Source organism: Tachysurus fulvidraco, chromosome 2 (assembly GCF_022655615.1).
Source record: "Tachysurus fulvidraco isolate hzauxx_2018 chromosome 2, HZAU_PFXX_2.0, whole genome shotgun sequence".
In the NCBI taxonomy this organism is placed as follows: Eukaryota; Metazoa; Chordata; class Actinopteri; order Siluriformes; family Bagridae; genus Tachysurus; species Tachysurus fulvidraco.
This window is the reverse complement of record NC_062519.1, coordinates 22,615,826-22,640,175: the sequence shown is the minus strand read 5'-3', so window position 1 is coordinate 22,640,175 and position 24,350 is coordinate 22,615,826. Positions and strand designations below refer to the sequence as shown.

The window sequence follows — 24,350 nt, the reverse complement described above, 5'->3', positions numbered from 1 at the left end:
TTCTGATTCCCCAAAGATTTGGCCTTCGGAGGGAACGACACGGCTAAACAATCCATACGTCGGTGTGAGCGCTTTAACCAGGTGAAAGAAGTCAAGCTTTCACATTTGTGCTGCTTTTTAACCAGTAAGATTCGAATAAAAAAATCTATCATCAGTGCTGCTATGAATTCTTAACAAAAATGAGGATATAGAAACTCATCTCCTGTGTAAATCTGCTCACTGATTTTTACCTGCAACCTCAAACTAAGTAAAATTATTCGTACTGCACTGCAAATTCAAATAAACTACCACCCACTTCTACACATAATTACATCAGTATAAATGTCAGATTTAAGATCCCAGCTTTGTTTGACCCGTGCTTAGCGCTTGTGTACACCTCTCTTTGTAAGTATACTCGCTCTCGGTTGTGTGTCTATTATTTTACTCCCTGCTCTACTTTACTCCTAATGTTTCCAGGACGAGACTTTATTTCGAGGTGCCACTTTGACGCGAGGGATAATAAGATAGGCGACAGTGTAATGAACTGTTGCGCAGTAATATTTCTGTTTGTCTTTTTAGGAAAAACTACACAAGGCTGACAAATTTTCCACGAAATGAAAAAGAGAAAAGCATCTCGTTTAAATGATCTCATTTACATTTAACATACCCAACATACAGGGGGGGCACGGTGGCTAAGTGGTTAGCACGTTCACCTCACACCTCCAGGGTCGGGGTTTGATTCCCGCCTCCGCCTTGTGTGTGTGGAGTTTGCATGTTCTCCCAGTGCCTCGGGGGTTTCCTCCGGGTACTCCGGTTTCCTCCCCCGGTCCAAAGACATGCATGGTAGGTTGATTGGCATCTCTGGAAAAATGTTCGTAGTGTGAGAGTGAATGCGAGTGTGTGTGTGTGTGTGTGTGTGTGTTTGTGTGTGTGTGTGTGTGTGTGTGTGTGTGTGTGTGCGTGTGTGTGCCCTGTGATGGGTTGGCACTCCGTCCAGGGTGTATCCTGCCTCGATGCCCGATGACGCCTGAGATAGGCACAGGCTCCCCGTGACCCGAGGTAGTTCGGATAAGCGGTAGAAAATGAATGAATGAATACCCAACACACACATACATACACACACACTAGCAGAATTCCACCACCTGCTGTACTACACACAGTGTCCGAGGTAAATTTCGTCATTTTGTCAGTTCTACTGAAAACACTCACACTTGGCAACCGGAGCTGATTTCATCACCCAGATTTTATTAGCTTGTTCTCCCTGACAGACAAACAAACAAACCACTAATACCCCATTGTAAGCTTTTATTTTGTTTGTTTTGCTCGGCTACATAGCAACATAGCTAATACGTCGTTGCTTGATTTTACACAGCAGACACACTGCTAACATCGATTGGTTTTTACGCAACTTGAGAAAGAGATCGTGGTTACGTTTTCTTACGTTTTTAAAATAACTGCATTTTGATTTGCATATTCAGATTTCTTAGAAAAGTTGTCCAAGAGGTCACTGTTGCTCTCTTCCTTTGAGTCGATGTTTTCATGTCAAGCTATATTTACTGTACTTCGACAGGGAAATCTGGTTGTTGATGTCACAGTTATGACCCTGAATTCTGTTACCCATCAGCCCTGGCACGTCACATGTCTATGCCGCATGTCCCCAGTAATCACGCACCCCTGTGATGTCATTGTTGTGCGGTTGTGTTGTTGCTCCTAGTCCGTCTGTGTTGGTTTATGGTTCTTGTCTCATGATTTTGGTTGTTTTACATTTACAGCATTAAGTAGATGCCCTTTTCCAGCGTGACTTAAATTTTTTCATATCTCTTTTTTTAATACAACTGAGTAATTGATGGTTAAGGGCCTTGCTCAGGGGCTCAGCAGTGGCAGCTTGGTGGACGTAGGAATCGAACTCACAACCTTCCGATTGGTAGCCCAACACCTTAACCACTAGGCTACCACATTGTTTGTGTTTTAATAAAATCTGAATTTGCATCCGTTGCCTTTAACAATTTGTGACACATCATCATTAAATACATCCTAAATCTTTAACTGGATTCTAAGTAGATAAGCCACACATCCACTACCACTACCACTAATATTCCAGACTATTTATTTGACTTCAGTCTTTCAGCTACTGAAATAAAGATCCTGAATGTTTATTTGTTGAAGGCTAACTGGACTTGTATTTGCACAGTGGGGAAAAATAACACAAGGTGTTATAAGCAACAGTCGATAAATCCTCATTATTCAGGAGACGCCTGAGAGAAACAGTTTTGGGAAAATCATTTATGCTCTAAAAGGCTCCTTCGTGTCTCGACTCGCTCATCCATCACAGAAACCCCGCTGAGATCCTGCTACAGTATGTCTTTTCTGGATTTAGTAAAAAAAAAGTGTGAGTAATCTTGTCTGAGACGATACTATGCTTCTAAACTTCATACACCAGACGTTAGCGCACAAAGTGTAAGTGCAGGAAATAGAGTTAAAATCATCAAAATATTCAGGCCATGTGATGTTTAATAGAAACAGGCTGCATTTAACCCTGAAACCTGCAGTAAGCTCGATGGCTCGAGGGTGCTTACAGTCTCGAGTGTGTTATATAAAGTGATAAGTCCACGTTTCTGAATTTAACATCCTAAATGACAGTTATTTTAACTAACACAATCAGAAGCATAATCAGGATACTTATGGAGTCTGTCACGATTTACCCGCATCAACTGGTCCTGTAATAACTGGCTAATAATTTGTGCATTTTAATAATAATATTAATATCATTAATATCATAGTTTCCTCTGCCTTCAAGGTACTGAAATGAAAGTGTGTAGGAAGAATGAGCAAGAAAGACTACATTTCGAAATGCACACTAAGAAACATTATGAATCCTGAGTCAGTGTCGATGTCAGCGACAGACATTTGATGTGTATTAGATTTCTGTTTATTGGCTTTTGATAAACAATTGAGAAAAGTGCATCTGAGAGAAGAAGTCAGTTTAATAAACTATTCATTTGTATGTGATGTGTTTTCTGTGTCTTATATATTCCATTCACTACAGACTTTTATCTCCTTGTGTTAAGATTGTGTGCATAAAGAAACAACCAAGTTGGTGAAATGACACCAAAAGTATTGGGACGCTTCCTATGATTCTGGTCATCACTGTTACTCTGTAGTTCATGCGATGATCTTTACCATGTGGTCACTGCTATCTGTATGAAGCTAAAGGTATTTGTCTTCATCCTGTACATCCAGTAGAAGTAACCCCAAAATCACGAAGACGTCTTTATGTACAAGGATCAGTAGTAAAAAAAAGTTAAAGGAGAAGGATTTGAAACGAATGCGTACAACAAGGCCACCAACAAACTGGGTCTCCTTTCAGACATCGGTCAGAATTAACGGCTACGATTACAAACTATTAGAAATGGGATCGACGAGAATGGGAACAGAGGGAGAGTAATGAGGTGGCAAGCATTTAAGCTCAGGAATAAGAAATTTGCTCAAGAAGGAGAAGATCTGATGTAGTGTCTGTGTGGAGAAAGACAGGAGAAGATTTCAAACCAAACTTATTCCAAATGAAGCGTGTTATTGTTACTGTAAAGCATGGTGATGGAAATGTCCATCTGGAAAAGTCTGGAACTGGTTTTGGTGTTCATTATTTCAAGGAACAGACATGGATTTTCCAGTAGGATAATGATCCTAAGCATACTGACCTTCTTAAAAATGTAGAAGAGAAGAGAGCGACTCACGGGGGCCAAGCACTCAGGAATTTTCCCAAGTCTTTGAATGGCCCTAACGGATCCCCGACCTTAACCCTTGAGGGCATCTCTAATATGCAGTAGAGGAACAGACAGTTGTTGGAAACTCGCAGGAATCCTCCATTACAATTTATTTGTACAAATATATACTAGTATAATAAATGTAGTTTATATACTACAATACAGTTTATTTGTATATTGTTTTTAACAATAGACATTGTCTCAAAGCAGCTTTACAGATGTCCTTAATGATCAAGCCTTAGGCGACCCGGGAAGGGAAAAACTCCCTGAGATGATATGAGGTGAAAACCTTGAAAGGAACCAGGCTCAAAAGTGATCCTCATCCTTGATTGGGTGACACTGACAGTGACGGTAAATATCGTCCTTTCCACAACGATTTATAATTGAGTCTAATTGTGCAACAAAAAGCTCCTGAGGAACTAATAGGTCAGCGTAATTTCTTAGTTCATTACAAACTTAACACTGATTACCTCCTGCAAAAAAAAGAAGTCTTTAAATGTTCACTGATGAAGTCCCGAGCACAACATTGACCGACACAATAGCAGCTTAAAGACTGTCCTCTGTAATTCCATGAGTCAAAGGCTGTCCACGCAGATCTATTCCCAGCAGAGTGCACCACCAGGGGCGGGGCATCAAGACGGTTCAGTTAGGTCCGGAGAGAAGAAGTGGAGCAACTTGTGAGAGTGGCGACAGCATCCAAACCTTCATCCTAGTTCTCCAAACATTCTGAGCTCATGAACCCTTCAGATCTTCTCCATTACCAAAGAAAAGTTGGGTAAATGTTTTCAGCATAGACATAGAAGGCTGCTCCATAACTGTGGGGTTCTGTTAGAAAAAGTTCTGCCCCCTACTGTAGCCTTTTGTACTTGAGATACTACCAAATAGCCTGCAGCTTTTGATCGAAGTAGGCATGACGGATCGTTAAAAAAAGAGCGGGTACCGAAGTGTGAGACTATTAAGTGCTTTATAGGTGAGTAATAGTATTTTATAATCAATACAACATCTGACTGGAAGCCAATGCAACGAGGATAAGAAAAGTGTAATATGTTCATATCATCTGGTTCTAGTTAGGACTCGAGCTGATGTGTTCTGGACTAACTGGAGCTTGTTTATTCTCTGGTACATCCAGAGGTAACAAAGGCATGGACTAATGTTTCTGCATCATGCAATAACATCATATTTCTTAGCAATATTTTTTAGATGAAAGAAGGCTACTCTAGTGATATTATCTATGTGAGCTTCTAATGAGAGAGACCATCCAGAATTATTCTGTAATCAGAAAGCTTACTTCTGGCTGCATGTGGTCTTAGTAGCTGAGTTACAGCTGTTACAGAAACTGGTTGATTCCTTGCATGAACGTTGTGAGGAACATAATGCAAAATAAAAGTACTGCCATGTATAATGAGTACTACTTCATTATCATGTCCTCATGCTCTTATTTTGAACAGATATTTTTTGTCTCCTGTTCATCGTTTCCCAAGCCTAAAACTGTGGACATAGTTTCAGAAAGCAGTCTTTGATATATAACCCCGGTTCAACAGGGCCAGGAGTTACAAATTGAATCCAGGACTGTTATTAGTAGTGCTATTACACAGATTGCTCCATGTGTCTGCTGTTGAGTGATGAGGTGAATAGAACAAAAACACACACTCAGTCTCATTGGAATTGCTAGAAATAATGGATAAAAAAGACTAAACCACTGCATAGAGTAAACACACACTGCATTTTGTTTCATCCGTCTACACCTGTCTCACTTTACACCTGCCACCTTTACTCCTGTCCACTTTTTAACTGCCCCTTTACACCTGTCTCCTTTATAATGACCTCTTTATACCTGGCCCTATTACACCTGTCCCCCTTTATACCTGTCCCCTTTATAATGACCTCTTTATACCTGGCCCTATTACACCTGTCCCCCTTTACACCTGTCCCCTTTATAATGTCCTCTTTATACCTGTCCCTATTACACCTGTCCCCCTTTACACCTGTCCGATTTTCATCTGTCCCTTTACATCTGTCCACTTTTTAACTGTCCCTTTACACCTGCCCCACTTTACTCCTGCCTCCTTACACCTGACCCCTTTTCATATGTCCCTTTACACTTGTCCACTTCTAAAACTGTCCCCTTTATAATTGTCCTCTTTACACCTGTCCCCTATACACCTGTCCACTTTTCATCTGTCCCTTTACACCTGTCCACTTTTTAACTGTCCCTTTACACCTGTCTCACTTTACACCTGACCCCCTTACATCTGTCCCCTTTTCATCTGTCCTTTTACACCTGTCCACTTTTTAACTGTCACTTTACACCTGTCTCACTTTACACCTGAACCCCTTACATCTGTCCCTTTTCACCTGTCCACTTTTTAACTTTTTTAACTGTCCCTTTACACCTGTGCGTTTTAATATTTTTCTCTTTACACCTGTCCCCATTACCCCTGCCCCCCATTACACCTGCCCCTTTCACCTGCTCCACCTTTTTCATTTTTTTTATTTTGTTAGAATGATATCTTTGTGTTATAGTCAGTTTTTGAAACAGAACAGAACATTTCATACGGTATTTTTTTGTTACTGATTTTCCTATAACAGCATAAACAAGTAGCATAAACGTTAATGATGTTGCACTCATGCTGATGTGTTTTGGTTTCTATAGTAACAACGGGTTACACTTATATGGCAGATGTGTGGCATAAGCTAAGACAAATTATTAATGGATTTATTATTGTTTACCAAAGTGATTCTTATCGTCGATTGTGTTTTTGTCTTTCTGAGACATTTATTTAACCTGTGTGTGTGTGTGTGTGTGTGTGTGTGTGTGTGAGAGAGAGAGAGAGAGAGAGAGAGAGAGAGAGAGAGAGAGAGAGAGGTGATGAATGAGTATTTGTTGCAGCTATAAAAAAAAGTGATTAAAGAAACAGAAAACAAGTTTATTTCCGTTATCACCTGCTTCTAAAACATCACATGTCCAAGACGGCTTACACCTTCAGAGCCGAGAGAAACGGGTGGAAATAAATCAGACGTTGCTGACGTCTCTGTCCTTTCTATGACCTACAACTTGCTTTTTCAGTCTGTTCAAATCACTCATCACGGAGGAGAAAAGAAATGTGACAGTGCAATTATGTTGCAGCAAAACCTAAAGAGAACACTAAATACCTATAGCCCACTATTGTGAGGAAGTGAGGGAGAAGTGTGACGGGATGATGGAGAATTCATCCTGGAGGAAGCAGGAAATCTTTTTTTGATGGACATTCTCTGTGGTTGCCATGACATGATGAAGAAAAACACAAATTAAAAGAACTGACAGTCTTTATAAAGATAGTTTCTTAAACTGTCTGTGTGTGTTTGTGTTTGTGTGTGTGTGTGTGTGTGTGTGTGTGTGTGTGTGAGAGAGAGAGAGAGAGAGAGAGAGAGAGAGAGAGAGAGAGAGAGAGAGAGAGAGAGAATGAATGAATGTCAAGTCAGGCCAAATTATTTATAAATTATTAGGATCCTATCATTAGTGTTATCCATCAAAATAAAGGGACCGGTATAATGAACATGCAGCGAGTGAAGTTCTGAACATAAACACTATATTTATTCATTCATTCCATTCATTCATTCATTCATTCATTCATTCATTCATTCATTCATTCATTCATTCAGTTTTTGTTCTCTGTATGATGCTGTCTGCTCTCTTCCATATCTATCACCTGATGTGTTTGACTGTGATTGACAAGAGACAGAGAGTAAGCTCCGCCCACTTAGACTTGGATCGAATTCTCTTTCTGTAAAAAAAAAAAAAAAAAGTGTTCACATTTTATATTAGAGCATCAGTTTTTTTAATACTTTCTTAGTAATATTCAGCGATAACATACAGAGTGGTTCATCTTGGTTATCCTTCTAACATGTTTGTTTTTTTTTTTGTTTTTTTTAGGACGGACTCTTTTTTCCTCTGTCAGCTTCAGAAACAGAGCCCAGACATTATTATTATTTACCACCACCACCACCACTAAATGCCCCAGACTTGCCTGCCAGGGCTGTGAAGACATAATTACACATGATAGTTTTGACCATTTTGAAAAGTCTGAATTTAGCTACTTAAGACAAACACCGGGTTCTGCTATGAATACGCTTTTTAACATACATCCACCAACATAACAAACATGTTAGCTTATGTACACAGACAGACAGCACGGATAGATTTTTCCTTTCTCTCTCTTTCTCTTGTGTCTTGTCTGATCTCCAGGGCATTTTGCTAGCAATGGACATGATTTGGACACCTCATTAACGTTATCTGACCAAAGTATCACTTTCAGCGATTAATCTGACGTGAGGGATTTCAGGAGAAAACGATGCTGTATAAAGAAGTACAAGTGAACAGGGTTGAGTAAATCACATCGCTATCACTGAGGAAACAACATATATACACCGTCCCCAGGTGATAATCAACACCTCCAATCATGTAACACAGAAAATTTAGTTTAACCTGTTATACCAGTACACCGGTGTTCCAGCGGAAATGGAAGTCTGGGACGTTTTTAATCAGTGTAAAGAAACAAATGATTTTCCTGGTTGTGAGTTTGATCTAAAATGAGTCAGGACTCTGTTGGATTTCAGTGTGTTTTACCCTCTGTTGGAGAACCTTACACAGAATTTTAGTGATAGTGGAGCATCTCAGAGAGCAGAAATGGGTTTGATTGCACCGTTTACTTTAAAGATACAAACATTTGTGTGGGGAAAATTTATTTATTTTTTTTTAACAACATTTCTATGAATTTATGCCCTAGAGTAGAGTGTCTACTTTCATATGAACATATAAACATTTTCATATTAAAACCACTGAGGAGTGTGATTGACAAAAATATTCAATGTTCTACATGGATGGAACAAAACATTTATTTGGCATCTGAGAAACAGTGTTAAAATAGTTTTGTGTGCCTTGGACCAATTTCTAAGCCTTGTTAATGTTCATGGAAGTCGTGGCCTAATGGTTAGAGAGTCTGACTAGTTAGAGAGTAACCCAAAGGTTGTGGGTTCGAGTCTCGGGCCGGCCACGACTGAGGTGCCGTTGAGCAAGGCACCGAATCCCCCCCAACTGCTCCCCGGGCGCCGCAGCATGCCCGCTGCCCACTGCTCCGTGTGTGTGTTCACTGCTGTGTGTGTGCACTTTGGATGGGTTAAATGCAGAGAACGAATTCTGAGTATGGGTCACCGTACTTAGCCGTATGTCACTGTCACTTCACTTCATGACCATGGTCGATCCTGCAGCATCCTCCAAGATGTCTTATCTGATATAGATTTACATGGGGTCTCTGTTTCAGTATTTTTACTGTTTCAATGATTCCATTAATAGAAACCCTCTGGGTTGGTGAATGAGGCCTGTTGTCGCACTTCCTGTAACACAGCCCTGTAAATAGCTAGAGTCTGACTTATTTTTGGCCTCTTAGGGGTTACTCAGGTTTAACGTTGTGGTGTACTGTGAGCAGGGATACACGACTTGGCTTCAGAATAATGTTAGAACCTAGAGATAATTGCAAGAGGGATGTTCACGCTTCGTACTTGTCTGTTAAAGGTAAAGCTGCGTTTTCTGCGTCGGTGCTATTTGTGCAGAATTCGCATTTGTCTGCACTTTCGTGAATTATTACAGAACATCGCTGTTTGTCACGCGTGCCTCTACATGCACTATAACAATCCTGAAGTAATAAACACACGTTTCTCTCGTAAACACGTAAGTGCCATTGTACAAATAAACCATAATGGACTGAACTGAAGACATATGAAAAACAAAAACTATTCTTCTTGTTTTTTTGTTTTTTTGTTCTTATCGGTATTCTTGCATATTCGGTTTTTAATAATCTGTGTTTATTGTCTGTAACTGAAATGAGTGCTTAATGGCTGTGCTCACAGTTCATCAAATCTGTGTTGTGCCTCTAGCGTAATTGCATTAGCATGCTAATGGATGTGTTTCAGTCACTTTAAAAGGTGTCACTGTTTTGAGCATAATAATCAGGCACACATTGTGAGCGCACGGGTGAATTTCTTTTTGAATTTCTTCTTCTCTCTTTTTGATGTTGCAGGAAATACCTACAGTATGTTGCTATGTTTAGCTGATATAGCATCCTCAGCCAGATCTCCCAGAATTTGGCCCTTGGATTGGGCAGGTGACTGGTTGAATGCTGCAGCATTCAGTTCAATTTATTTGTATAGTGCTTTTAACAATTCCCAAAGCAGCTTAACAGCAGTTCATCTAAAGAGACCGGATCCATGCCGCTGTCCTATAAATGGCTCCTAGAGTACCAACCTTCCTGTAGATACTGCTAGACAAGAACATCCCTATCTACATTAAAGGGAAATGTCATGACCATTGTAGGGCATCACAGCACACCATGGATGGTACCGTTCATTTGATGGGATCAAGACTCCTCCTTCCAACAGCCTCCTCCCAGAAGCCCTGTGTATCTTCTCCTCCTCACACCTTTCCTCCTCTCCTACAGAATGCCAAACTAAAGTGGGAAGGAGACTCAGAAGACTACCTTCTTGCTAGTGATCATCTCAGGGAAAAGACTGGAAGAACTGTATGCCTTGGCTAAAGCACACACCAGAGGATTCAGTAGTCACCTTGGGGTTTCTATCAAGGCCATTTCAACTAGTTTTGTTAATGACATATTTTACCTTGCAGTACTTTCTCAACTATCATTTAGACCAGACTTTAGCTATGCAATAATGTGTTACGAAGGAACGACGCAGGCAACTCCCATGTGAAGAGACTTGGCCGACAAATTTTCCAGTGGTTTTGGCCCTACCATGATGTGGTACTCTACGAATAGTGTGTCATCCTCACCCTCTGCACTGCTGCTATAGATAGATGGAGATAGCGGGAGAGAGAGAGAGAGAGAGAGAGAGAGAGAGAGAGATACTTTATTGATCTTTGAAGAAATTCAAGTTTCAGGCATCAGCATGTAATTTCTCCATGTTCTACAGGGACAACATATCCCATCCCAGTAGCCCACTATGACCATGTCCATACAGGATCCAGGTGATGGTCATTAGACAGGCAATCTAAAGGGGTGAATAAGGTTTTGTATATAAAAGTGGTTCAATAATGAGAAGGTCATTTGGGGAAGTCGTGGCCTAATGGTTAGAGAGTTTGATACCTAACCCTAAGGTTGTGGGTTTGAGTCTCTGGCTGGCAATACCATGACTGAGGTGCCCTTGAGCAAGGCACCGAAAGGTTCTATGTTTCTCATGCTGTTAATGACCTGACCAACCTTTACCGATTACAGTGTCCTGAAAAAAAGTGTATGATTTTATTATCATTTCATCCAGCAAGAAAAAGAGTGTTTTTCCTTGAGAAAGGTATATGTTTCTCCTTTAGAAAGGTGGGCGTTACTGTAGGAAAGTGTGTTTCTGCTGTCTGGTTTTGGTGGAGGATTTATAGAAGAACTCAGTGAGCTGTAAGTCTGAGAGCTGTCAGGTGAAACATTGATTTCTGCTTTATGCTCCATGTCTTGGTGATTTTTTTTGCAGTCAGTCAGCATGAACGAGGTGTTAATACAATACCCCCACCCCCACCCTGTGGTAGTCAGGAGAGAAAGTGAAAGAGAACGCACGAGAACTTTTTTAGCTCTGAATTCTATTTCATCTGAGGGAAGGAGTAAGGGAAAAAACTGATGTGTAAACACATTCATCCTTTGCTATTGAATTTGTTATTTAAACTTATTTGATCACTATTCCTGTCACATCAGGTGTGTGTGTGTGTTGTGTGTGCTGAAAAAGCGTGTGTGTATTTCTTATTTTTTAGAAAACGAAAATCTGCCACTCATGCAGATGAAAAGTTCCACTGAAGAGGTTGATGGTTGATAGTTGCATCAGCAGCAAACAGGAAAAACATAAGCTTCAAGTATGGAGGCTATTTTAATCATATGTTTGTCTTTCATTGGCAGGATATACGAGCGAGAGCTAGGCCCTTTTGAGATGAATTTATCTGCAGGAAGCAGAATTTGGATCGGACAACGCAGCCAAGGACATGGACTCTTTAAGGTAAAGCATCATCTTAAACTTCTTGTAGCCTTCCACCGTTGTGCACTTACATGTGCCGTCATGGAGTTACCAATATTTGCTATCGAAGTAATTGTTCGCTTTTGATGTCACTTGTTCTCCATGAACTAATGCATGATCACATGACCAGTGAGCTGTCTATATATTTGAACTCTGTCCATTTCAGTAACCCAAAGAAAAGAAACATACTGTACACTTGGCAACTCCAGTTTTAGAGAAAGACCAGTGGAGTCAATCTTTCTTTTATTTACGTGGGTTGTTCTTCGCATTGGTAAAAATGTTAAAGGTTTTCAGAGAGATATCACATTTTGGTTACAAAACAGAATGGTTACAAAACTGAAAACAAACACAACATAAGAGATGGTGATTATTGCGTCCCTGAAGTGACAGGTTATATAACGATATTTCCTATTTTTTCTGTGCTTATCGGAAACCAAGGCACTGCAAAGATGGTGGAAATGAAGGTTTGGTGATTCTCTGTTTACATTTTAGAGCTGAATTTTCTGGTCTAAAGGATGGCTAATTATAAAAGTTTTGTCTGTGTTCGTGTGCTTTATAATGCTCCAGAACCACCAGTTTGGAGAATAGGAAGTACAGTGGGATGTGGAACACGGCTCAGAAAAAAATAGCCACCTGATACATTGTGCATTCCTGGGGGAAATCTATTTGTTAATTAGAGGCTGGAGAAAACATGTTCATCCTACTTCGGTTTCCTAAACAAATCCTTGTTGGTTCTTAAGGATTCTCTGAAGCAACGTAGCTGCAAGTTCTAGTTTAAAGAGATTTACTTTACTTAAATTCACATTTATTATGACATTTATTATGACAATTGCAAACCCTGTTCTTGTACTCACATATTCAGCCATAATGTACATTCCTACATGCCTAGCCAACAAACATGGCTGACATGGACTACAATCCCCAGCTCATGCCACCAGCACCTTCACACTCACCTGGATTCTAAAAAGGTGCACTAAATAAACTAGGTGCACTATATAAACTAACTTGGAACATTGCCTCAATGAGATTTAATGCTTAATGTACACTTACCTGATCTTACAGAGTCTTCCAAATCTGTGTCTGGTATTCTTGATTTTATTCTCATCTTGTTTCCCAGCTTTTACACTTTGCCCTTGAATTACTCTTCGCACATCACATGACCTCTTGCTACTGTAGAAGAACAGCAACAGTGTTCACTGTACGTCTTTGTCCAAGTGGGTGTCTTAGGTCAACAGAAGATTGCTTGGTTAACCAGCTTTCACACAGGAATAGTCTTGAAGTGGGCTATTGCTGACTGGTATCAAAGATATAATTTCATCACATGGCCACTTTAAGGAAATGCACAGATGAGTTTTCGATCACATCCACAATGGCAAGGACATTGGTGAGCAACTCTTGACGGTTGAACAACACAGGAGAAATGTAGCTGAATATGCTGCGGAGTTCTGAAACCCTGCTGCAGGAAGAAGATGGAATTAGCTTGCACTTAAAGCCTTTTTCTACTAAGGCCTCAATCAAATACTGCTCACTGAACGGATTTGCAATAATGACAAATTGCCTCTCGATCCCTTGATTGATTGAGCCATTCATATGGACCATCTCATCTGTAACTGCCAAGTGCTTAAAGGGAAGGTGAGTAGTACACTGGAACTCGAAAAACCCATGGTGCTAGGGTAGACCTGTCTGAGCTCCTCTGAATGTGAGAAATGATGTGTTACTACTGCAGTCATGACATCATTTGTGACACGGTCCTCTCTATGAAAAGACCAAATCCATTCCCACAGAGAGGACCTCCATCTCCACATGCACCCTGTAATGTGAGTCTATTTTGTTTCAACAATAATTCACATTAAATATATGGATTAAATATTCAGATTATGATCCTGTCTTCTCAAACCTGATCGTCTGGAGAATAGCAGGATATTTCCTGGATCACAATGCAGTCGTGAAGTTCAACATACCCACACAATCCCTACAGCATCTCCTCAAATTTTGTGTCATTGATTGAGAGATACAGAAAATGGAACTTTTATGTTATACACCAAACCTCTTTTGCTCCAAGTCAGGGCCTTTCATCAAAAACATGTTTTTTATGGTCATTGCCAAGCACCCTATCATCCTCTGGATGATTCCGCTGGATGCAACTTCACAACCCTCATATCACTGAGTGACATGGAAATTATGGAAGTGGTTTTTCCATTGCCATAAACACTGCTGCAGCTCCCCCACCATGTATTGATTATCAATGGCTCTACCAGATCAAAGTCAAATACACACATCTAGCTAGTCCCTCTGTGTAAAAGTTCCATTTGTCCACTATCTGGGGCAAGTCATGGCCTAATGGTTAGAGAGTCTGACTCGTAATACTAAGGTTGTGGGTTCGAGTCTCGCCGGCCATGACTGAGGTGCCCGTGAGCAAGGCACCGAGCTCCCCAGGCGCCGCAGCATAAATGGCTGCCCACTGCTCCGGGTGTGTGTTCACGGTGTGTGTGTGTGTTCACTGCTGTGTGTGTGCACTTTGGATGGGTCAAATGCAGAGAACGAATTCAGAGTATGGGTCACCATACTTAGCCGTATGTCACGTCACTTTCATCTTCTTTATGGGATATCCTTGGTTGCAAGGGGTAGTTGTGTACCAGGAAAGGTACTGTAACCACAGAATAGCCTACTTTCACAATGGTCAAAGAGTTTAAAAGATTCCTAGGGTTTGCAAACTTCAGCTGTAACCAGCCTGCAGGGTGCAGGCTGCTTTAGTTCCATCTCCACTCCACATACCACCTGCAGAAGGGACTTAAGCATTTGGTATGGAACACAGCACCAGATGAGGCCTTAAAGAAGCTGAATACTACATTCACCACTGCTCCCATCCAGACCCATCGAAGCCATTTATTTTAGGAGTTAATGCCTCAGAGACTGGTATAGAAGCAGTACACCCCCCATGGGTTTGGAGTGAAACTAAAGCTCCACCCAGTGGTATTCCACTCTGAGAAACTGTCCAAAGGCTACTGTGGAATTCTTGAGAATATTGTGACTTATCTGGACTTAAGTGGAATAAACAAATGAAGGGATTGGGTGTTTCCCTGAGGACTTGCTCTGAGAACCATTTTTTAATAATGAAACAGCAAGTGGTTGTAAGGAGCAAGTTCCTAAAAAAAGTGTAAATTGTGGCTAAAGTGGAAAAAAGTCTGAAGCGTCTCGATTAGCAGAAGTGCCTTGCAACAAAAACTGATTTGTGTACCTCACAAAGCCTCTGGCTGAAAGGCTAAGAGATCTTGCAGGGTGCAAAGTAGGTAATAGCTATCATTAAGCTCTTCAAGTGTAACTGTATAAAGGTTCTAACAGTTGTGACCATTTTATTGTACAATACACAACAGAAGTTTATGTAACATTGTTGGTATATCATCAGATTCTGAACCTAGATGACAATTTGTGAATACAAGCTCAATAAGGAGTCTGGTTACTGAATGGTTGGTTGTGTAAAACCCCAGAAAGCTCTGGAAACAATTGAAGATTTTTACATTAGGATGAAATAATGAAAACATTGCTAAGTAATTGGCTGCGTTGTGATGTTCTCCAGCACAGAAAAGCCTTGGTCTGGGCTTTAATAATAGGCCAAGTTTTCATGGAGGGAAGCTGCATGCTTCAATGAAAGTTTGAATGAATTTATAATTGTGCTTATACGGTTCGCTACAAGGAACTCTTTTTATTTTATCTTTTATCTAATACACTCTCAGTTAATTACTTGTATCATTATTTATGCAATAATGCTAATATAGTGAGAAAAATTAGTTGTTTGAGAATTGCTATTGTACGGTTGAACTCTTCGAATATATTATTTCTTTTAATATCTTTTTTAATTAGTTTTTATTGCATCTATTGGTTTGTTCGCTGTTTAACGATTGTAACATTACAATATTATAATGCTTGAGGAATTAAAGCGTTAGTAATATTCAGGTTGCAAATGTCTGTTAGGCAGGATGATTTGCAGGGACCAGCACAACCAGCTAGTAACCAACCTTTAATCTCAATTATGATATTGTCAGGTTTTACAAGATGTATTTACTGTTCTTGGTTTCTGTGGAAGATCAACCTCTCTAAACTGTATTTTAGCAAGCTAGCTTATGTTAGCCGCTTACCTTATTACTGAAATGTAACTCCTACGCTTACTGAAATGTAACTCCTCACTCTGTTAGCAGCTGGCTGGCTAATGTTAGCTAGGTAGCTAAAAGACTTTTGCCCACTTGCTGTCTAACACTTTATCTAGCTAAAATCTAAAATCGTATTTAGATTTCTGGTTCTGTTCTCTAGACATTTTTTGTTTGCTGCTGCCTTTCAGCTAGCTAGGATTGTCTAAGGTGGGGCGTGATGACTGTGCCATATCTATTTGCATGAATTGGTATGAAACTAGGATGTTGAAGACTGGCCACGCCCATCAGTGTTCTTTTTCTGTTGATAACGGTTAAGCTACAGTGGTTATGAAAACAAAGTTTGTCATTCGGGATTATCAAACTTTGCCTCAAATGAATTAAAAAAAAAAAGAAACCCATAATTATAAAAAAATATACATATAAACAATAACTGCAGATGTTACAATGCTATATGTTTGTATATTGTTTACTTTATTATTAACAGTAATTATTATGTTAAAGCTTTTCAGAAATATTGTTTGGGAATATTTCAGAAAGTTAATATTTACTCAACTTTGTCCAGGGTGTATCCTGCCATGATGCCTGATGACGCCTGAGATAGGCACAGGCTCCCCGTGACCCCGTCTAAACAGGGCAATATTTTCTAGAATTGCATTTTTTTAGCAAATGTTTTCCTTGCAGTCAATCAGAAATCTTAATTACAAGTCCACACTGGCAGCGTCACCTTGATTAGTCAGGGTATGTTTTCAGGTGTGTAATTTCCCCATTTACAGAAACAATTAGACACATCTGCTACTTGCTACATAAGGTTGTGTGTTGAATTATATTTTGATTGTTATCGCAATAAGAGGACGAATTCCCTTACGAGTCCTCGTGTTCTCTCAGGGAGTTTTACCTCATCACTGTTATCGCGCTGTTGACGTGCTCGTTAAGGATCTAAATCTCAATGTCTTTCTAGATTTCTGTAAAGCTGCTTCTGTGGACAGTGTCCATTGTTAAAAGTGTAATAGGAATAGAATTGAATTTTAACAGAACAGAATAAAACGTTGGTAAAACAGCGAGAGAAAAATTATAAATGTAAATAGAGAAATATTTTATTCCATTTAAAAACATTTAACAGTGCAGTAATAGACATTATTTTTTATTTATTTGTTTGTTTGTTTGTTTGTTTGTTTGTTTGTTTGTTTGTTTGTTTTTGTTTGTTGGTTTGTTTGTTTGAATAAATAGAAAACTTTTATTTCTAGGTCATGTACTGCTGCAAACTGACATTATTATTATTATTATTATTATTATTATTATTATTATTATTATTATTATTATTATTATTATTATTATTATTATTATTAGTGTTTGTACACTTCTCAGCACAGATTGTGAGAGATGTAGATACACATTTAAAAAGTCCAGCTTTCTCTTAACCCACTTTAATGCCATAAACCGAGCCATTCTTTATGTACTACACCTGTTTATCCTTAAAGATCAAATGGTCCTTCTTCGTTATTAAAGCAGTGCTTGCAGGATTAACTCTCACTGCACTTCACACAGACCAGGCTTGTGCCTGCAATCCACAGAAGAATGACTCAGCTAGGGAGAGACTAGAAGGTTCTATGGGGTGGGGGGATGTCATATATTGGGCGGGGGGTAATGAAAAGGTGTCGTATAGGAGGTGTGTATTGTAAAAGGGGTGTGTATTGTATATGGAGGTGTCATATAGGGTGAGTGTATTGTATAGGGGGTGTGCATTGTATAGGGAGGTGTTGTATAGAGTGTGTATTGAATGGAGAGGTGTCATATGGGGGTGTGTATTGTATGGAGAGGTGTCATGTAGGGGGTGTGTATTGTATGGAGAGGTGTCATATGGGGGTGTGTATTGTATGGAGAGGTGTCATATAGGGGGTGTGTATTGTATGGAGAGGTGTCACATATAAGGGGTGTGTATTGTATAGTGGGTGTGTATTGTATAGGGAGGTGTTGTATAGTTTATTGTATGGAGAGGTGTCATATAGGGGGTGTGTATTGTATAGGGAGGTGTTGTATAGAGGGTGTGAATATATGGGGAGGTGTTTTGTAGGGGGGGTGTAATATAGGGAGTGTGTATTGTATGAGGAGGTGTAATGTAGGGAGTATGTATTGTATGGGGAGGTGTAATGTAGGGAGTGTGTATTGTATGGGGAGGTGTTGTATAGGGAGTGTGTATTGTATAGGGGGGTGTTGTGTAGCGAGTATGTAATATAGGGAGTGTGTATTGTATGGGAAGGTGTTGTGTAGCGAGTGTGTAATATAGGGAGTGTGTATTGTATGGGAAGGTGTTGTATAGGGAGTGTGTATTGTATGGGGAGGTGTAATATAGGAAGTGTGTATTGTATGGTGAGTTGTCGTATAGGGAGTGTGTATTGTATGTGGAGGTGTCGTATAGGGAGTGTGTAATATAGGGAGTGTGTATTGTATGGGGTGGTGTAATATAGGGAGTGTGTACTGTATGGGGAGGTTTCGTATAGGGAGTGTGTAATATAGGGCTGTGTAATATAGGGTGGTGTCGTATAGGGGGTGTGTGATATAGGGTGGTGTTATATAGGGGGTGTGTGCTATAGGGTGGTGCCGTATAGGGAGTATGTAATATAGGGGGTGTGTATTGTATAGGGAGTGTGTGATATAGGGAGGTGTCGTATAGGGAGTGTGAAATATAGGGGGTGTGTAATGTATGGGGAAGTGTCTTAAAGGGAATTGTGTACTATAGGAAGTGTGTATTGTATGGGGAGGTGTCGTGTAGGGAGTGTGTATTGTATGGGGAGGTGTTGTATAGGGAGTGTGTATTGTATGGGGAGGTGTCGTATAGGGAGTGTGTATTGTATGGGGAGGTGTTGTATAGGGAGTGTGTATTGTATGGGGAGGTGTCGTATAGGGAGTGTGTAATATAGGGAGGTGTGTAATATAGGGGGTGTGTAATGTATGAGGAGGTGTCTTAAAGGGAATTGTGTACTATAGGGAGTGTGTATTGTATGGGAGGTGTCGTATAGGGAGTGTGTAATATAGGGAGGTGTCGTATAGGGAGTGTGTAATATAGGGGGTGTGTATTGTATGGGGAGGTGTCTTAAACGGAATGTGTAATATAGGAAGTGTGTATTGTATGGGGAGGTGTCGTATAGGTAGTGTGTAATATAGGGAGGTGTCGTATAGGTAGTGTGTAATATAGGGGGTGTGTATTGTATGGGGAGGTGTCTTAAACGGAATGTGTAATATAGGAAGTGTGTATTGTATGGGGAGGTGTCGTATAGGTAGTGTGTAATATAGGGGGTGTGTATTGTATGGGGAGGTGTCTTAAACGGAATGTGTAATATAGGAAGTGTGTATTGTATGGGGAGTGTGTAATATAGGGGGTGTGTATTGTATAGGGAGTGTGTAATATAGGTGGTGTGTATTGTATACGGTGTGTGTATTGTATAGGGAGTGTGTAATATAGGGGGTGTGTAATATAGGGAGTTTGTAATACAGGGGGTGTGTATTGTATAGGGAGTGTGTATTGTATATGGGGTGTGTATTGTATAGGGAGTGTGAAATGTATAGGGATTGTGTATTGTATAGGGAGTGTGTAATATAGGGTGTGTGTATTGTATAGGGAGTCTGTAATATAGGGAGTGTGTATTGTATAGGGAGTGTGTATTGTATGGGGAGTGTGTATTGTATATGGGGTGTGTATTGTATAGGGAGTGTGAAATGTATAGGGATTGTGTATTGTATAGGGAGTGTGTAATATAGGGTGTGTGTATTGTATAGGGAGTGTGTAATATAGGGAGTGTGTATTGTATAGGGAGTGTGTATTGTATAGGGAGTGTGTATTGTATAGGGAGTGTGTAATATAGGGTGTGTGTATTGTATAGGGAGTGTGTAATATAGGGAGTGTGTATTGTATAGGGAGTGTGTATTGTATAGGGAGTGTGTAATATAGGGGGTGTGTATTGTATGGGGAGTGTGTATTGTATATGGAGTGTGTATTGTGTAGGGAGTGTGTAATATAGGGGGTGTGTATTGTATGGGGAGTGTCTATTGTATGGGGAGTGTGTAATATAGGGGGTGTGTATTTTATAGGGAGTGTGTATTGTATAGGGAGTGTGTAATATAGAGGGTGTGTATTGTATAGGGAGTGTGTATTGTATAGTGAGTGTGTAATATAGGGGGTGTGTATTGTATAGGGAGTGTGTATTGTATAGGGAGTGTGTATTGTATAGGGAGTGTGTAATATAGGGGGTGTGTATTGTATGGGGAGTGTGTCGTATAGGGAGTGTGCAATATAGGGGGTGTGTATTGTATAGGGGTGTGTATTGTATAGAGAGTGTAATATAGGGGGTGTGTATTGTATAGGGAGTGTGTATTGTATAGGGAGTGTGTAATATAGGGGGTGTGTATTGTATAGGGAGTGTGTAATATAGGGGGTGTGTATTGTATAGGTAGTGTGTCGTATAGGGTGTGTGTATTGTATGGGGAGTGTGTCGTATAGGGAGTGTGTAATATAAAGGGTGTGTATTGAATAGGGTGTGTATTGTATAGGGAGTGTAATATAGGGGGTGTGTATTGTATAGGGAGTTTGTAATATAGGGGGTGTGTAATATAGGGAGTGTAATATAGGGAGTGTAATATAGGGAGTGTGTATTGTATAGGGAGTGTGTAATATAGGGGGTGTGTATTGTATAGGGAGTGTGTATTGTATAGGGAGTGTGTAATATAGGGGGTGTGTATTGTATAGGGAGTGTGTAATATAGGGGGTGTGTATTGTATAGGGGAGTGTGTAATATAGGGGGTGTGTATTGTATAGGTAGTGTGTAATATAGGGGGTGTGTATTGTATAGGGAGTGTGTATTGTATAGGGAGTGTGTAATATAGGGGGTGTGTATTGTATAGGGGAGTGTGTAATATAGGGGGTGTGTATTGTATAGGGGAGTGTGTAATATAGGGGGTGTGTATTGTATAGGGGGTGTGTAATATAGGGGGTGTGTATTGTATTGGGAGTGTGTATTGTATAGGGAGTGTGTAATATAGGGGGTGTGTATTGTATAGGGAGTGTGTATTGTATGTGGAGGTGTCGCATTGCGTTCAGATGCATTCCAATAGAAATATATTTAAATTTTCATGTAAGCCACCGAGGAAATAAAACTCATATGATGCAAAGAACAGAATACATCCAGACTCCGCAGTTTTATGTGAGAGTCTTATGTGGTGTTGAATTATGTTAGCAATATTGTTTAAAAACATTAAGAACAGCTTACTGAACCCCCTGTGAGAGTGAGGAAGGCTGGGGTTTAGTTTATTCTCTGATCTGGAAGTAAATACACTCAAGCTGAGAATCTGCACAAGGTTAGCTTTAATATTAAATAATATTTATTGATTATTGGTTTTCTACTCTATCCTAAGTACTGGCATAGATCTCTTAGATAACAAAGTCATGGAAGTCCATGGGTCGGGGTGGGGGTGGAGGCTTTAATGAAACTACACGTGTATTATAAATTCTACAGTCGACCTCCATGTTACCGTAGCTGACGGCGCCATTACTGTACCTGTCTGTTTGATCTCCCTAAATTCTCCGTTTGTCCAGAGTTTAAGTCTGCTTGCTTTTTTTCCCCTCTTCCTGCTTTTTTAAATACCAGACACTGAATTCAATACAAAGAGAAAACTATTTGTTTCTACTTTATCAGATGAATTTAATGAAGATTTCTATTAATTACTGAGCTAAACTCGTCTGATCGTATCTTTGTCATTGTTGTCAATTAAAATGAACCTTTTCAAAATTATTCCGGAAAAAGTTATTCTGGCAGAAATGACAGCGATCTTATCAGTTACACTTTCAGTTATGGGACTTAATCCTTAATCTCTCTCTCTTCTCTCTCTCTCTCTCTCTCTCTCTCTCTCTCTCTCTCTCTCTCTCTCTCTCTCTCTCTCTCTCTCACACACACACACACACACACACACACACACACACACACACACACACACACACACACACACACACACACACACACAAACATACTCTCTCTCTCTCACTCTCTCTTTCTCTCTCTGTCTCTCTCGCTCGCTCTCTCTTCCTCTCTCACTCACACTCTCTCTCACTCACATACACTCTCTCTCTTTCTCTCTCTCTCATTCTGCAGGGCTCGATGCAGGATGTCAGATTTGTTTTTTCTTCAAACGGCTACATGGTGCAGTGTCCCAGCCTTAATCGCAGTAAGTGGATTTCAGGTTTATGTCGATTACAAGCTTACTTTCCTCCTTTTCTCTCCTCTATGAGGGACCCAGCTTTGCTCATGTGACTGATTTTTAATAAAGAAATTCATTCTGTGTCTTAATTATTACTGTGATGAATAGCTACAGGCTCAGATTTTTGATCCTGCTCTGAATATAGATTCTAATCTCATTCTCCTCCATCTTTCTCTTGCACTCGCTTCCCCCCCCATGTCTCACTTTCCTGTTTCTCGCTGTCTCTATTTACATTAACGGTATTTGGCAGACATCATTATCCAGAGCAACTGAGCAATTGATTGTTAAGGGCCTTGCTCAAGGGCCCAGCAGTGGTAGCTTGGTGGACCTGGGAACTTTTTGCGCAGTAGTCCAACACTTTAACCACTAATCTATTCATTCCCCCATGTCCTTATAATCTCCTTCAGCTCCTCCTCACGGCTTTGTCTTACGCTCAGCTCCTTATTCTATCTTTATTTGCTTAATCCAATTTAACATAAAATATTCATTGTATAATTACTGTTTTGTCCTGAACAGTTCCTGAACATGGGATTTCTCCCAAATACTTTAATTAAACTTCCCTTTGTAATAAATATATTTTGCCACTGATTATATTGGCATTAAATTCACACTAGCAGAGCAGTTTAGTTCGGTAAAGGTGAAATAACATGCGGTCTCACGCACACACAAACACATCGCGTCACGGTGCGGAATTCCGAATGTTATGTAGCAGTTCATTAGTGCGAGATCAGTGTTCTCAGCTTCCGAGCCGAATGAGTGTTAAACGGTTTATCAGAAGTAGCTAAATCAAGAGCATGATGTGCTGCATGTCAAACACCAATTACACGACTAAGTTCAGGTTCATGATTTATAAATAATGTTACCGTAATCTTGGAGACACCTAAACTAGCTGCTGAGCACTAAATTCTGAACATTAAAGCTCACATGCTGCACACACTTTATTCCATCATTAATCAGTCAGCTTTTCACACGTGGTACACAAGGAGGGAGCTCGGTAAATAAATCATCTGTAGTCCAAAGATGAAACAGTTGTGGCGCACTTTAACACGGAACGAAAGTATGAATGAGTATAAAATCACAGGCTAATCACACACTAAATAGCCACAAATCACACACTAAACACAGGCTAATCACATGCTAAACACAAGCTAATCACTGGCTAATCACATGCTAAACAACCACTAATCACACCCTAAACACTAGCTAATTACACGCTAACCAGCTACAAATTAGATGCTAATCACAAGCCAAACACATGCAAATCACAGGCTAATCACACACTAAACAGCTATTAATCACATCCTAATCACTGTCTAATCACACGCTAAACACAGGCTAATCACACGCTAAACACAGGCTAATCACATGCTAAACACAGGCTAATCACTGGCTAATCACAGGCTAAACAACCACTAAACACAGGCTAATCACTGGCTAATCACACGCTAAACAACCACTAACCACACACTAAACACTGGCTAATTACAGGTTAATTACACGCTAAATAGCCACAAATCAGACACTATAATTACTGGTTAATCACATGCTAAACACAAGATAATCACTGGCTAACCACATGCTAAACAACCACTAATCACACCCTAAACATTGGCTAATCACAGGTTAAACACACGCTAACCAGCCACAAATTAGATGCTAATCACAAGCCAAACACGCAAATCACACCCTAATCACACGCTAAACAACCACTAATAACACACTAAACACTGGCTAATCACATGCTAAACAACCACTAATCACACACTAAGCACTGGCTAATCACAGGTTAATCACACGCTAACCAGCCACAAATCACAGGCTAATCACACACTAAACAGCTATTAATCACTGGCTAATCACTGGCTAATCACAGGCTAAACACAAGATAATCACTGGCTAATCACACGCTAAACAACCACTAATCACACACTAAGCACTGGCTAATCACACGCTAAACACAAGATAATCACTGGCTAATCACACACTAAACAACTATTAATCACACCCTAATCACACACTAAACAACCACTAATCACACCCTAAACACTGGCTAATCACATGCTAAACAACCACTAATCACAACCTAAACACTGGCTAATCACACGTTAAACAACCACTAATCACACCCTAAACACTGGGTAATCACACACTAAACAACTATTAATCACACCCTAAT

General features: G+C 40.0%; 1 protein-coding gene across 3 annotated transcripts in view; it reads left to right on the top strand.

Moving 5' to 3' along the window:
• Nucleotides 1-24,350, top strand: part of LOC113646190 (protein kinase C-binding protein NELL1) — a 183,209-nt gene that overhangs the window by 64,815 nt on the left and 94,044 nt on the right. For all 3 annotated transcript variants that reach the window (XM_047802902.1, XM_047802903.1, XM_027152256.2), the window contains exons 5-6: nt 11,666-11,762; nt 22,069-22,141. In XM_047802902.1, coding sequence (XP_047658858.1) covers nt 11,666-11,762; nt 22,069-22,141 — 170 coding nt within the window. The remainder of the gene's footprint in view (nt 1-11,665; nt 11,763-22,068; nt 22,142-24,350) is intronic.